Source organism: Hypanus sabinus, chromosome 3 (assembly GCF_030144855.1).
Source record: "Hypanus sabinus isolate sHypSab1 chromosome 3, sHypSab1.hap1, whole genome shotgun sequence".
Classification (NCBI taxonomy): Eukaryota; Metazoa; Chordata; class Chondrichthyes; order Myliobatiformes; family Dasyatidae; genus Hypanus; species Hypanus sabinus.
This window is the reverse complement of record NC_082708.1, coordinates 26,489,458-26,503,196: the sequence shown is the minus strand read 5'-3', so window position 1 is coordinate 26,503,196 and position 13,739 is coordinate 26,489,458. Positions and strand designations below refer to the sequence as shown.

The 13,739-nt window shown below is 43.0% G+C and overlaps 1 protein-coding gene across 8 annotated transcripts in view; it reads left to right on the top strand.

The window, feature by feature from the left end:
* The window catches only part of LOC132391118 (CRACD-like protein), a 205,193-nt gene that overhangs the window by 125,672 nt on the left and 65,782 nt on the right, over window positions 1-13,739 (top strand). For all 8 annotated transcript variants that reach the window (XM_059963912.1, XM_059963918.1, XM_059963910.1 and 5 more), the window contains 2 exons: window positions 3,359-3,524; window positions 8,838-8,976. In XM_059963912.1, the coding sequence (XP_059819895.1) occupies window positions 3,359-3,524; window positions 8,838-8,976 (305 nt within the window). The remainder of the gene's footprint in view (window positions 1-3,358; window positions 3,525-8,837; window positions 8,977-13,739) is intronic.

Here is a 13,739-nt window from a genome sequence, read left to right as displayed (position 1 = left end):
CGAGACCCTTCATCAGGAATGGGGGGTTGAGGAAGAGAGGGCTGAAGCCCAGTAGTAGAGATAGGGGAGGGGTTAGGGCCTAGAGGCGCCAGGTGGAAAACCAATCAGAGGAAAGATAAAGGGGGGAGGGGGAGGGGATAAGCATGAAAGAGCTGTAGAGATAAAGAAGCAGAAAGTTGAAAGGGGAGAGAGGCAGAGGGGGACCTGGGATAGGGGGAGGGGGAGGGAATTACCGGAAATTGGAGAATTCAGTGTTCATACCACCAGGCTGGAGGCTACCCAGACGGTAGATGAGGTGTTGCTCCTCCAACCTGAGTTTGGCCTCATCATGGAAGTAGAGGAGGCCATGTACAGACATATCTAGATGGGAATGAGAGGCAGAATTGAAGTGGGTGGCAACCGGGAGGTCCTATCTATTGTGACAGAGGAGCGTAGGTGCTCGACAAAGTGGTCCCCCATTCTGTGTCAGGTCTCGCCGATGTAGAGGAGGCCCCACCGGGAGCACCGGATGCAATAGACAACTCCAGCAGACTCGCAGGTGAAGTGTTGCCTCACCTGGAAGGACTATCTGGGGCTCAGAATGGTGGTAAGGAGGGAGGTGTGGGGACAGGTGTAGCATTTGCACTTGCAGGGGATAAGTGCCGGATGGGAGTTCTGTGAGGAGGGACATGTGGACCAGGTAGTCACGGAGGGAACGATCCCTGCGAAAAGCTGAGGGGGTAGGGAGGGAAAGATATGCTTGGTGGTGGAGTCCTGTAGCAACTCCACCATCCTTCGTGACATCTGTAAACTTAATAACCCACCTTCCAGTTCTGCACCCAAATCATTGATAAAAATCATGAGTAAAGGTCCCAGAACAGATCCCTGCAGAACACTATTGTCAGAATACTTTCCATCTACTACAGGGATTCTCAAACTTCTTTATGCCATAGAACCTTACCATTAACCAAGGGGTCTGTGGACCCCAGGTTGGGAAACCCCTGATCTACTTCCACACCCTGCCTTCTATATGCAAGCTAATTCTGCATCCACGCAGCCAAATTTCCCTGGATCCTATGCCTCCCGGCTTTCTGAATGGTCCTGCCATTGGGAAACTTACCTACTGCCTTACTGAAACTCAAATACACTACATCAACTGCTCTACCTTCATCACTGTGCTTTGTCACATTTTCAAAGGTTCTGCGGAATTCATTGCCGTGCATGGCTGAGGAGGCCAAGTTATTGAGTTGTTTGTAAAACACAGATTGAAAGGTTCCTAATTACTGAGGGCATCAAAGGTTACGGGGAGAGGACAGGAGAATGGGGTTGAGAGGGATGATAAATCAGCCATGATTGAAAGGGGCAGTAGAGTCGATGGACTGAATGGCCTAATTCTGCTCCTGTGTCATGTGTTCTGGACCTCATCTCATCTACTTCCTGTACTCTGCTCTCAGCCTTTCTCCTACTGGACAGAACACTGTGTTCCTATGGTTCTTGGCCTTTCCCCTCACCAGCCTCCACGTTCATTCGATGACCCTTCTCAATTTCTGCCACCGTCGGTGAGATTCTACCGCCAGACTACTTTCCCCTCTCTTCACTTCTCAGTGTTTCTGAGGGACCATTCTCTCCAAGGTGCCCTAGTCTACCCTTCTTGCTCACCATCAAGTTCCTGCCCTCTAACACTTTCCTATACAACTGCAGCAGAACCAGTCAGGTCCTTGTACCTCCTGCCTTCCAGTGATCCACATGGATATGTAAAATCCAACACTTCTAGGTTCTTTTTTGACTTTAGCAGAGCGAGGCAGAAGTAATCAGGTCCAGGTATCCTATTTAATGTTCTCCCCATGACCATGTGATGCACCATCAATAACTCACACTGAGACGTAAGGCGAGATATCGGCTTTTATTGACTGGAAGAAGGAACCAGGAGTGAGTGTCCATCATACTATGTCCTGGAGGCTGAGGCCGAGCGTCAGGCCTCAGATCGCCTTTATACAGGGGCCTGTGGGAGGAGCCACAGGAGCAGTCAGCAGGGGCGTGTCCAGACAGGCACATAGTTCACCACACCATGCAAGATGCTCTGGTTTCCTCGCACATTCCGAGGATGTGGCCACATGGGTGTTATGGGCTCTTTGGGCTGGAAGGGTTTGCTGCCGTGCTGTGTCTCCGAGTAAGTATTTAGTATGGCTGTAGGTGATCTGCTTGGAAGTGGGGCCTTTGTACTGAGTGAGCTTGTTAACTATATTTGCACACACAACCTCAGAGGGTACATTTAAAGCAATTATTTTTAAAAGGCTAATCTGGTTCTATAGTATCGCTTCCACTTTATTTTTGCCCTTTTTTAAAAAAATGTTCAATCATGAATGGTGCCTTTGAGTCAATGCAAGGAAGCACTCTGATGGTACTTTTCCATTTTAAGACTTTAAACATGAGAAAAGAGCGGCTAAAAGCACTAACCTGCAAACATATGAACGAGAAGCAGGAGTAGGCCTCTCAGCCCCTTGAGCCTGCTCTCCGTTTAATAAGATCATGGGCAATCTGATTATAACCTCACCACACACACTCATCTACCCAAGGTAATCTTTTACCACCTTGCTTATCCAGAAAAAGCCTGCTTCTGCCTTCAGAATATGCAGTGACTATTGCCACCACCTTTTGAGGAAGAGAGTTCCAGATACCCCCCCCCCCCCACTGTTTAAACTAGCTATCACATAATTCTAGATTCTGACACGAGAAAACATAAAATCTCCACATCTATGTTGTCAAGACACGTCAGGATCTTGTATGTTTCAATCAAGGCCTTACTTCAAACCTCCACTTTATCCAAGCTTAGCCTGTCCATCCTTTTCTCATAACCTACCCATTCCAGGTGCTAGTGTTGTAATCCTTCTCTAAATTGCTTCTTTACCATTAGTTTCTTTTACTCAGGGAAATGAATATTTGCACAATGAGGAGCTCTTGGAGGATATGAATGCTACAGCACAGTACAGGTTGTTCGGCCCATAATAGTATGCTGACCTTATTATTTACTCTAAGATCAATCTAACCCTTCCCTCCTACATAACCCTCCATTTTTCTATCATCCATTTGCCTACCTAACCTGCCTTTGCTACCACCCCTGCCAGGGCGTTCCTCACTACCATCTCTCTCTGTGTATTCAATACTGTACAAAGAAGTTACTTGGCTGCACTTAAATGTATTTGTTGACAGATTTTAAATGCACATGCCCATGTGCTGCATTTCTTACTGTAATTAATCCCATGGCCAAGATACAAGTCTCTTTTCCCTCTAAGATATTGAAATGATCCAATAAGCTGTTCAGGGGTTGCTTGTTTTGTGTAGATTTCCTCCTCTTGAGATTATTTTTTGAACTTTTTAGGAAAGAAGAGGCTAAAGTTCAAATCGCTCAAGAAGCTGTTTGTCAAAAAGAAGAAAAAGGAATTGGTAACCCAGTCAAAGAGCAGCCTGAAGCAAAGTCAATCAACAAGTGATGTTACTGGCCCAGAATTACGGGCTCCAGATCCTGACTCTGAGGATGAGCAAAGGTAGGAATCCTGGAGAGCTGCTTCTGTGCTTTACCTCCTCATAAATCATTTTTATATCTCCTGGTATTGATTTCCATTTGTGTTGACGGTACACGTTAATAATTTATTTAAATGTTTGAGAAAACAATACCACAATGTCTGCTCCACTGTGCCTTAGTTTTGGCAACAAGCCTGATAGACTGTAAGTGGATTCTGCATAACAAATTTCTTTTTTTTTGTGCTAAGCTCAATAGGCTCACCAGTTATCTTTATCTCTCTGTCATTTTACAGAAAAGAAATGCTAGATACACTGAGGTATGAAAATAACAGATAGGAACAGAATTTGGCCATTTGGCCCACAATCATGACTGATCTTTATCCCTCTCAACACTGGTGTCCTACCTTCTCCCCATAATCTTTGGCACCCTTACTAATCAAAAACCTATCAATCTCCACTTTAAATATACCTACTGCAATCTATGGCAAATGAATTTCACAGATTCAGTGAATCTCTGGCTAAAGAGATTCTTCCTCATCCTTGTTCTAAAGAGACGTCCCTTTATTGAGGATGTGCCTTTGGGTCCTGGGCTCGCTCACTATAGGAAACTTCCTCTCACGTTAACTCTATCTAGGCCTTTCAATATTCAATAGGTTTCAATGCAATTGCCCCCTCGTTCTTCTTGACTCCAACAAGTACAAGCCCAGCGCCATCAAACACTCATACACTAACTCTTTAAATATTGATTGAGAATTTTCTGAAAATGTGGTTTGTATGTAAGTTGATTATTTTTGGACGTTTATTTTCTTTCACAAGCTGTTACTGATATAATTTCTCCAAGGTACAGCTCATTTTACAAATTGTTTGTTAAATAGTCTGCCATCTTCCCCACACAAATTGCATCTGAAGGCACTCAGTCAATGATCAGACATTGATTTGTACATTATCATTATGCAGTAATAAAAATTGTCTTTTAAATTTTATTGGTTTGACTTCTTGCTTACTTGCTCATGAGAACAATTCAAGCAAAACTTAATGAGATTTAAATGGCTCTCAGCAATTTCGTTCAGATTTGCTACAAAGAGGAATGTTGATCATAAAAATATAATTTAAAACTGCTAGATATTACCAGGGTTGGAGAAAAATTAGTTAAAAGGAGTGTTGGTTTGACTGGGATTGTTTTCTTTGGATCAAAGGAGGCGGGGGAATATTTAATGCATTAATATTACATAAGCACCTTAGGGAGGTCAGCAAGAAGGGGTGCAACACATAAGATGCTGGAGGAACTCTGCAGGTCAAGCAGCACATAAGAAAAGGAATAAGAGCTGAGACTTTGGGCCAAGACCCTTCATCAGGGCTCAAGTCTTCTCCATAGATGCTGCCTGACCTGCTGAGTTCTTCCAGTGTCTCATGTGTGTTCCTCTGGATTTGCAGCATCTGCAGAATCTCTTATGTTAACAATAAGAAGGGGAAGCTGATCTTAATGTGATTAGCAGAAGGCGAGTTGAGAAGTTTCTGACTTGATGTGCTGGTGGAAAAAGGAAACCTAAAGGCATTAAAAAAAAGCACCAGGATGAGCATATGTTGCCATAACCTGCCAGGATACAGGTCAGGAACTGGGAAGCAACATTACCTCTCACAAACATGAGAAAATCTGCAGATACTGGAAATCTGAAGCAACACACACAAAATGCAGGAGGAACTTAGCAGGTCAGGCAGCATCTGTGGAAAAGAATAAACAGTCGACATTTCAGGCTGAAACCCAAGTAGCTTTTGTTGGTTTCTAAGGACTTAATGAATGGAATGACCTCTGCTGTGAAGTTCCTCTGATTATAGGTTCGAGGAATGGGCCCCATCTCTGTATAACATCAACGGGTTAAACTCAGTTAGCCTTTGGTCCTTTTTTCAGTCTTTACCCTCTCACTTTAAGCCTTGCCCTCTACATAGAACAGTACAGCACAGGAACAGAGCCTTCAAACTACCATGCTATGCTTATCTAATTAAGCTATTGACACCTAATTAAAGTAATTCCTTCTGTCTGCATGATCCACATTGCTCCATTCTCTGCTCATTCATGTGCTTATTTAGTGCCTCTAAATGCTTCCCCCATCACCACCTCTGTCAGCTCAATACAGACACTCCCTCCCCAACTCCTGTGTAAAACAAAACAAAATTGTCCACACATCCTCTTTGAACTTTTCCTCCACTCACCTTAAATGCAAACCCTCCAGTATTAGACATTTCGATGGGTAAGAGATAATAGATGTCTTCTCTCTCCCTCTCCCTCCCCCCTCCGCCTGTCATAATTTTATAAACTATGGAATCTCCTCTCAGCCACTGACAATACGGAGAAAACAACTTAAGTTTGACCGACCTCACTGTATTGCACATTACCTTTAATACAGGCAACATCCTGGTAAAATGCCACTTCAGGGAATCAACATGCTTCCTACAAGGGTGTGTCCACCATTGAATACGGAGTTTAAAAAACTGTAACACCGCTTTCTAACTCTTGAACTCAGTGCCTTGACTAATAAAGGCAACTTTACCAAATGCCTTCCTTTAACAGCCTATCAACTTGCATGCTCATTTTTAGAGAGGTGTGGACGTGGATGTTAAAGTACAGAGGGACCCACTAATAACGGTCTTGCCATTAACTTTCCCTTTACTCTTGACCTGCCAAAGTTCAACACATACTTGGCTGAATTAAACTCCATCTGCCATTTCTCTGCCCCGTCTCTCTGCAATTGATTGATACCTCATTGTATCTTTTCGCAGTCTTCTAACTATCCACAATGTCACCAGTCATATCATGTGCAAACTCATCTAAGTTATTAACACAAACAGCTTTAGTTCTTTAGTTTTGATTCTCTAGGTAAAGGTCTTTGAATTCATCCCATCTCTGCACCTGATTTTATAAAGTTACCCTTCAATTTCCTGTATGGGAAGGGATAAAGTCCTCGCCTGCCTGAACTCTTTCTATAACTCAGCCCTTTGAGACCTGGCAACACTTTGTCAAAAGAGATTGTTTGGGAGGCATTGCTAATACTTGGCCAAAGGCCAGAGCAGAAAAATGCCTGTACAATTGTGCAGGTTCAGATAAAGCAGTTTCACATATACATTCTTGTGCCAAGAATATACTTCAATAATATTGGAGAAATGTAATGCTGGATATTTGTGTAACTATTCATTGCATAACATATATTCTGTTTGTTTAAAAATTTACATGATATCATTGCAGATTCCATCTTTCTTTAACGTATGCTTAAAGGGAGAGAAGCCAATATTTCCAAATATTTGCTATTGATGTAACAAGAGCCCATCAAGTCTATGCTTGCCGAGCAATCCCATTTCCATACGACCATAACATATAGAAACAGAATTAGGCCATTTGGCTCATTAATATTTCCCTGTAGTCAATTTTCCCTCTGCCCTGCTATCCCCTACACTTGGATCCTTTACAATAGCTAATTAGCCTGTGAACCCACACCTCTCTGGGGTGTGGGAGGAAACTGCAGTACCTCAAGAAGGGGCACAGGATTGGGGAAAATGTGCCAACTCCATGCACTACAAACCAAATCGTTAGTGGATACCCCAATTAATAAAAATTAAAAGAGTAACCTTCATTGAAGGGATGATGGATCCACGTATCTCTCTGTCATTCTAATACATTTGAATGTTTGGAGTGAGCTGTGGAGTAATTCTGGAGCACTCTGCTCAGGGCTGTACAGTGAAGGAAAGTAAAAGCTGAGCTATTTTTGGATAAATAGGTTAATTTATCAGCGTTAAACCTGGATCATTGACATTGAGGCTGCAGCTCTGCGGCCATATATCAATGCACTGCAGTTCCACAAATGTTCTAGCACCTTAGTGTACAATGAAAGCAACCAGAGTGATTTTATAGTGACTGCACTTGGCTGTAGTGTCCCTGCGTCATGGGAACTGCCAGTCTACAACAGAAGATTGAAAGGGCTTATCTCCAGGCACAAGGACAGCTTCTATCCCGCTAAATGGACCTCTTGTACGATTACAGGTGAATTCTTGACCTCACAGTCCACCTCATCATGGCGTTTGCAGCTTATTTTTCCTTGCACTGCACTTTCTTGGTAACTGTATCACCACATTTTTGTTGCTTTTGTTTTGAAATTATCTGTATGGGTGGCGTGCAAAACGCAGCTCTTCACTGTACCTTGGACAATATCAGACCAATTATCAATATATCCCCAAGAGGAAACACAATGCTTCTAATTTTTATCTTTTTCTTTCAGAGGAAAATCACAAAAATTGTAATTTAATTTTAGAAGACATGGGAGCAGAATGGGACCATTTGACCCATTGAGTCTGCTCCACTATTCCATCATGACTGATTTATTTTTCATCTCAACCCCATTCTCCCGCCATCTTCCCGTAACCTTTGACCTTCTTTTCATCCTGGTGCAAACTGCAGCACGAAGGGCAGAGTGTGAGCACTTCCTGGACTTGTGCTGATATTTATTTTCAAGTATGATCATTATTTTCAAACAGGTTCAATATTACTTTATGGTAAATTTAAGATGGTCACTGTAGGCTCAGCTTGCTGGGAACTTCGAGAAGGTGGATTGTACTTTAACACAACAAAATGTAATTGGAATTAACAGAAGCTGAGTGAAAAACTTTGTCTCATTTTGGGAATGATTTGTCATATTGGGAAAGATGCTAACTGATGGAATCAACAATTACTGAATGATTGTTTATCTAAGATAACAGCAGTCCTTAGAGATCTTTCTGGCATTCTATTAGTTGCAGAACTTGCTGTGCATGACTTGTCCTATTCACAACTCCTGAGGTGGCTGGGCTTCCTTGAGAGAGTAATTAAACACCTGCAAAGGCGACCTCCGATATCCTTTGGCTGTGCTGCAAGATTGAATAGCTTCCCTCTTCAGGTCGCAGGGTACAGTTCTGGCTCTGTCGAGAGTCATAACTAGACCATTTGAAGCCAACAGAACCAAACGGAACCAGAAACATTTTCATAATTTGTATTAGCTTGTCCTTTTTTGCACGATGCTCTTTCTACACGTTAAGGAAATCGTACCATTCCCATTATCAATTTCCCTGAGATTTCATTTTCCTAGCATACTTCTCAGTTTACTTTCCTCAGATTTATTCATTGAAATTTTTTTGTGTTATGTAATTCTTTAGTGATATCATTATTTAATGAGGCCGCTTTCCCGTAATACTCTACAGCTTCAGGGGCAACCCAATATGTTGGTAATGGAACAAATTATATCAGTGTGACATTGTTGACTCTTTCAGTACTATGGCATATGTTCTGCAGTTTTGTTTGTTTCCTCTTCTAGTGCTCATAGAAATGTCATGGGAACTCGAGCGCTGTCACACGACAGCATCTTCATCCCAGACACATCTGGGCAACCAGCTGTTCAGCCTGCGCGAGTGTTTTCTCAGGAGAGCATATCTGCACCTATCAGAGCTTTACAGGTAATGAACATGTAATATCCATGTGCTAATGTGCATTATTGTCATCTGCTTGCTAAATGCCATTTAATGTTTTTTTTTAACTCTCCCAGTGGGCATAATCCATGTGCTAGTTGGAACAGTAAGGTTTACTGCTTTTCAAAAGGCAACCAGGAAGAACCTGAAGCCGTCCTTTCCTGGTGTCCTTACTGCTGGAAAAGTGAGGGCTAATAACGAGTAAATAGCGATGTGGGATTGTGTTAATGTGACAGCAGGGATCTGCAGGCGCAGCCTAGAAGTAGGGATGTGGAATGCAGCAGCAACAACGACATCCAAGATTCAAGAACTTTATTAATTACGTTATAGCTTGCACACTTTATTGCAATAGAAAATTGGATTTGCTGTAGGACCTGAGGTTAATTATTCTGTCTGATATTACCTGTCGCCACCATTCTGTTATTAAAATGTAGTTTTATCGGTAATCTTGTCAACTGAGAATGTAAAAGCTGCACCAGATACATGCTTAGGTAGATCAGCTTTGACCGAGATCAGCTACCATCACCCCTTGTTCCACGTTCAACCCACCACTGTCTGTGTAAAGAACTTGTCTCTGACTTCTCCCTCATACTTTCCTCTAGTTGCCTTAGCATTATACTCTCTGGTGTACCAGCTTTTTTCAAAAATAAACCATCTGTTATTTCAAACACCAATTCGATATGGCCTTTCATTTCCAAATGCGTTTTTGATCAGAAGTTCTTGGACAGTGACAGTTTGGAGGAGTGAGTTTATTGTGTGAATTGAGGGAAATGGCCCACATTACTAACAGTTTCCACAAGGCTGGTTTGAGCAATACTGTGCATTGTTAGTAAGCTGTGTGAAGGTATAATCTTGTATCTAGCACTTTTGGTAAAAATGCTGCGTTTTTTTTTACCATCCACACAATCAGAGCACTGCATGTCAAGATTCCAGGTTGTTTAGTGCCGTGCATCAGCACACAAATGTAGAGGAGAACAAAATGATTGTTACTCCGCATCCAGTGCATCATTAAAAACCACAAGAAGTGTAAAGAACACTATAAACAAAAAAAAACAATAAATATGGATATAAAAGCAATCCTGTTAAGCACAAAGTACAAGTAACTGTTTTAAGCATAGATGGATTGTATGTACATGAAGTGACATTTGGTGGTGTATTTGTAGTGGTGGTGGGGGGTGGTGGTTGTGTGATTGGAGGGAGCTGTTGACAGCTTGGGGGAATTCACTTCTTTTGTGTTTGGTGGTCCTGGCATGGACGCAGCGTAGCTTCTTCATGGGAGGGGGACAAACAATCCGTAAGCAGTGTGGGTCAGATCGTTCATGTTAGGGGCCTTTTTTCCAACTACCTTTCTGTATGCCTGTCATCGATGGTGGGCAGACTAGTGTGGGTAACACGTTGGGCAGTTTTAACTAACCGTTGCAGAGCCCTGCTGCCCGCTACAGTGCAGTTTCTGTACCCCACAGTGATGCAGCATGTTAGGATGCTTGCAAATGCCCATCTCATTAGTTATTTGTTTAGCGGTACAGTGTAGAACAGACCCTTCTGGCCTAATGAGCTGCACGGGCCAACAACCCTAGTCTAGTCACAATACCAATTAACCTACTGACTGGTATGTCTTTGGACTGTGGGAGGAAACTGGGTTATCCAAAGGCAATCCATGTGGTCACTGAGAGGACATACAAGCTCCGAACTCTGACGCCCTGAGCTGTAATAACATTGTGCTAACCACTAGGCTAACATTGCGCCTCTGCAGAAGGTTGTGAGTATCGACGTGCCAGGTGATTGGCCAGCAGTGGAGTAAGCCTGAGCAAACAGGGCTGGGATTATTATGTCAATGTTAATCCTTATCACACTAGACCTGTTTGCCAGTAATGCCGCCCTTGTGTTCCTGCATTATTGTTCAGCTACAAAGCAAAAGGAGCGAACATTGAAGCAAAGCCAGGAGAAAGAAAAGCTCGATCTTTTGCCCTACTTTAAGAACAAGTGCATCACTGCAATTATTATTTGTCATTGTCCCTATTGACAATGTTCCTTTTGACAACATTTCTCAGTAAGTTAACTTACGAAATGCTTGCCTCCTGGGAATGTGCTATTGACAGAGGCAGGTGTTCCTTTCACATCTCTTCTGTGGATAAAGGGGCTGAGGCACCGAGTAAGATTAATTATTTAAATTGAAGTTTTAATTAGGATGCAAGGGGATGTACCAAATGTTTAATTTATGTCAAGTAATGAAGCAAAAATGTTAATAACTCACTAAGTATTTAGTCACAATCTGAAAATGGCCACAACAAAGGCACATCTGGTACTTTGACCACAGTGTTTGCCAGGGCAAGTTCAAGTTTATTGTCATTCAACTGTCCACGTGTACAGCCAAACAAAGCAACATTCCTTAAGGACCATGGTGCGAAACACAGCACATAGATCACACACAGCACATAAAGTCATATTCACAGATTAAGAAGAAGTATTCAGTAGGTATACAAGTTGACATACCTCACCATGCAGAAGTCTTAGTCACATATATATAGCTAGGGTGCCTAAGACCTTTGGCACAGTGCTGTCCTTGTCAACAGGGTAATTTTAAGTAATAAAGAACTTGGCTGAAATTATGACCATAACAGTAAAAGATTACTTAAGCTTGACAGGACTCGACCTTCAGTAAAGTGTGCACTTCAAATCAGCCAATCTGGAGAGGCAGAGAGCGAGAAGTACTCATCATGAAGCTTGTATGTGAACTTTTGTCTGTTCATAGTAAGCCACAGATCTGAAACTTTACCTAATAGCACAGAACTAACAGATGAAAACTGTTAATTCAAGAGTATTTTGAACCCACTGACAACAGATCTCGGCAGTATATAGTGGTAAACTAAAGGTCCTTCACTGTATCAAAATTATGTCGTTACTATCATTTTTGTTTCGGTGCTTGGGTGCTTTTGATTTGCCTTTTAGCTGGATCGGGGCAACAATGTGGATCGAATGGCCTGTTCCTGTGCTGTACTCTCCTATGTTCTTATAATTCATCTAATAAAAGCAGATCGATATCTTGGAAGATTTAGGTATATCACCAAAAACAAACTTAAATCCACCTAGTTCAGGGTGGCCAGTGCCATCCCACCCAGTGCCTATCCTGCAATATCTCTTAAGGGTGGCATGGTAGTGTAATGGTTAGCACATCGCCTCACGGCACAACTGATCAGGGTTTCATTCTGGCTGTTGTCTGTAAGGCAGGGGTCATCAACCTTTTTTGCACCACAGACCGGTTTAATATTGCCAATATTCTTACGGACCGGCCGACGGGGGCGGGGTGTGGGGTGTGTTGTTAATCATGACCAGAATATAGGTGATAAGTCAACTATAAGTCCCTTATAAGTGACTAATACACTCAATTAAGTTTCTAAAAGGGACTATCTAACGAATTTAATATTAAACACACAGCGCATATTTTCCTCGTATGAATGTAGTGATAAGTCACTTACAAGTCAATAGCATCATAACATTTTAAGTAACGTTTGGATATTAAACACACATCGCATATTTTCCTTGTATGAACATATAAAATCATTGCAACACACCAGTGAGAGGACAAGGTAAGGGCCAGAGGTCCCCGTATCGGGGCCGCGGTGGCTGCAGTCTGGAGAGAGTGACCGACCGAGCGAGGAGTGTGACAGGACGCATTCCCCCCCCCCCCCCTTGTGGATTGGTAGGATCTATCGGCCGACAAAAGTTTGGCTCGAGGGATGACTTTCAGTAGATCGCAGCGAGGTAGCTGCTCTGCTACTTACGAAACCCTGAGCCTGAATTAGGTCATCTGCGAATATTTCAGCACTGGGTTCCCCATGAACATTCGGAGTGGTAAACAGGTTTAGAGGCGGCGCCCATCTGTCCACGCTCCTGGCCAGTAGCATCGGCACTTCTCGCCGGCCTCACGAGGTGGCCGGTTACCCGAGGCCAACCAGTGATCCCTGGTGCTAGGGTATCACTGCGTTTAGGCGACTGATGACCTCAAGTGGGTAATGACCTCGTGTGCCTTCAAGTTCAACAGTGGGCGGACAGGGTATGAGGAAAGGTGCAGCTGATTCATATAGTTTCATATCGCCAAATCAGATCGTTTCCTTGCGGCCCGGTAGCACATGCTTTGCGGCCCGGTGGTTGGGGACCCTGTGACTGCGTGAGTTTCCTCTGGGTATTCCGGTTCTACCCACATTACAAAGACATGCGAGTTTGTAATTTGTGGACATGCTATGTTGGCACAGGAAGCAAAGCGACACTTGCCGGCTACCACCGGCGCATCCTCAAACTGTGTTGGTCATTGATACAAACGACATTTTCAGTGTATGTTTCGATGTACATGAGACAAGTAATACTAATGCTTTTAGAAAGATTTTTTATAAAAGAAGTCTCAAAGAGCACAGCCACATGTTTACACTAGTCAAAATGACTGTGCAAACCTGTACATGGATGTCAGAATATTTGAAAGGATATTGAATAAACTTCCATGTTGACAGGGTTCTTGTACGCTGCAGTCAGCAAACACCTGTTTGGAGAGATGTTTTAGCAGCGGTTTGTGCAGTGAACTGAATTATCTTCTGAGCCAAGTTCTCAATAAAATAGTTACCACCCCATCCTACAGAAAGTAAATTGGTTGCTGGAGGAATTTGTTAAAGATGCACTGTGTGAAGTCCTACCCAGTTCACTCCCCGCACCACTTCTGCCAGCTCCTTGCCTGCCCCTTCTCCACTCCAGCTGCTGCC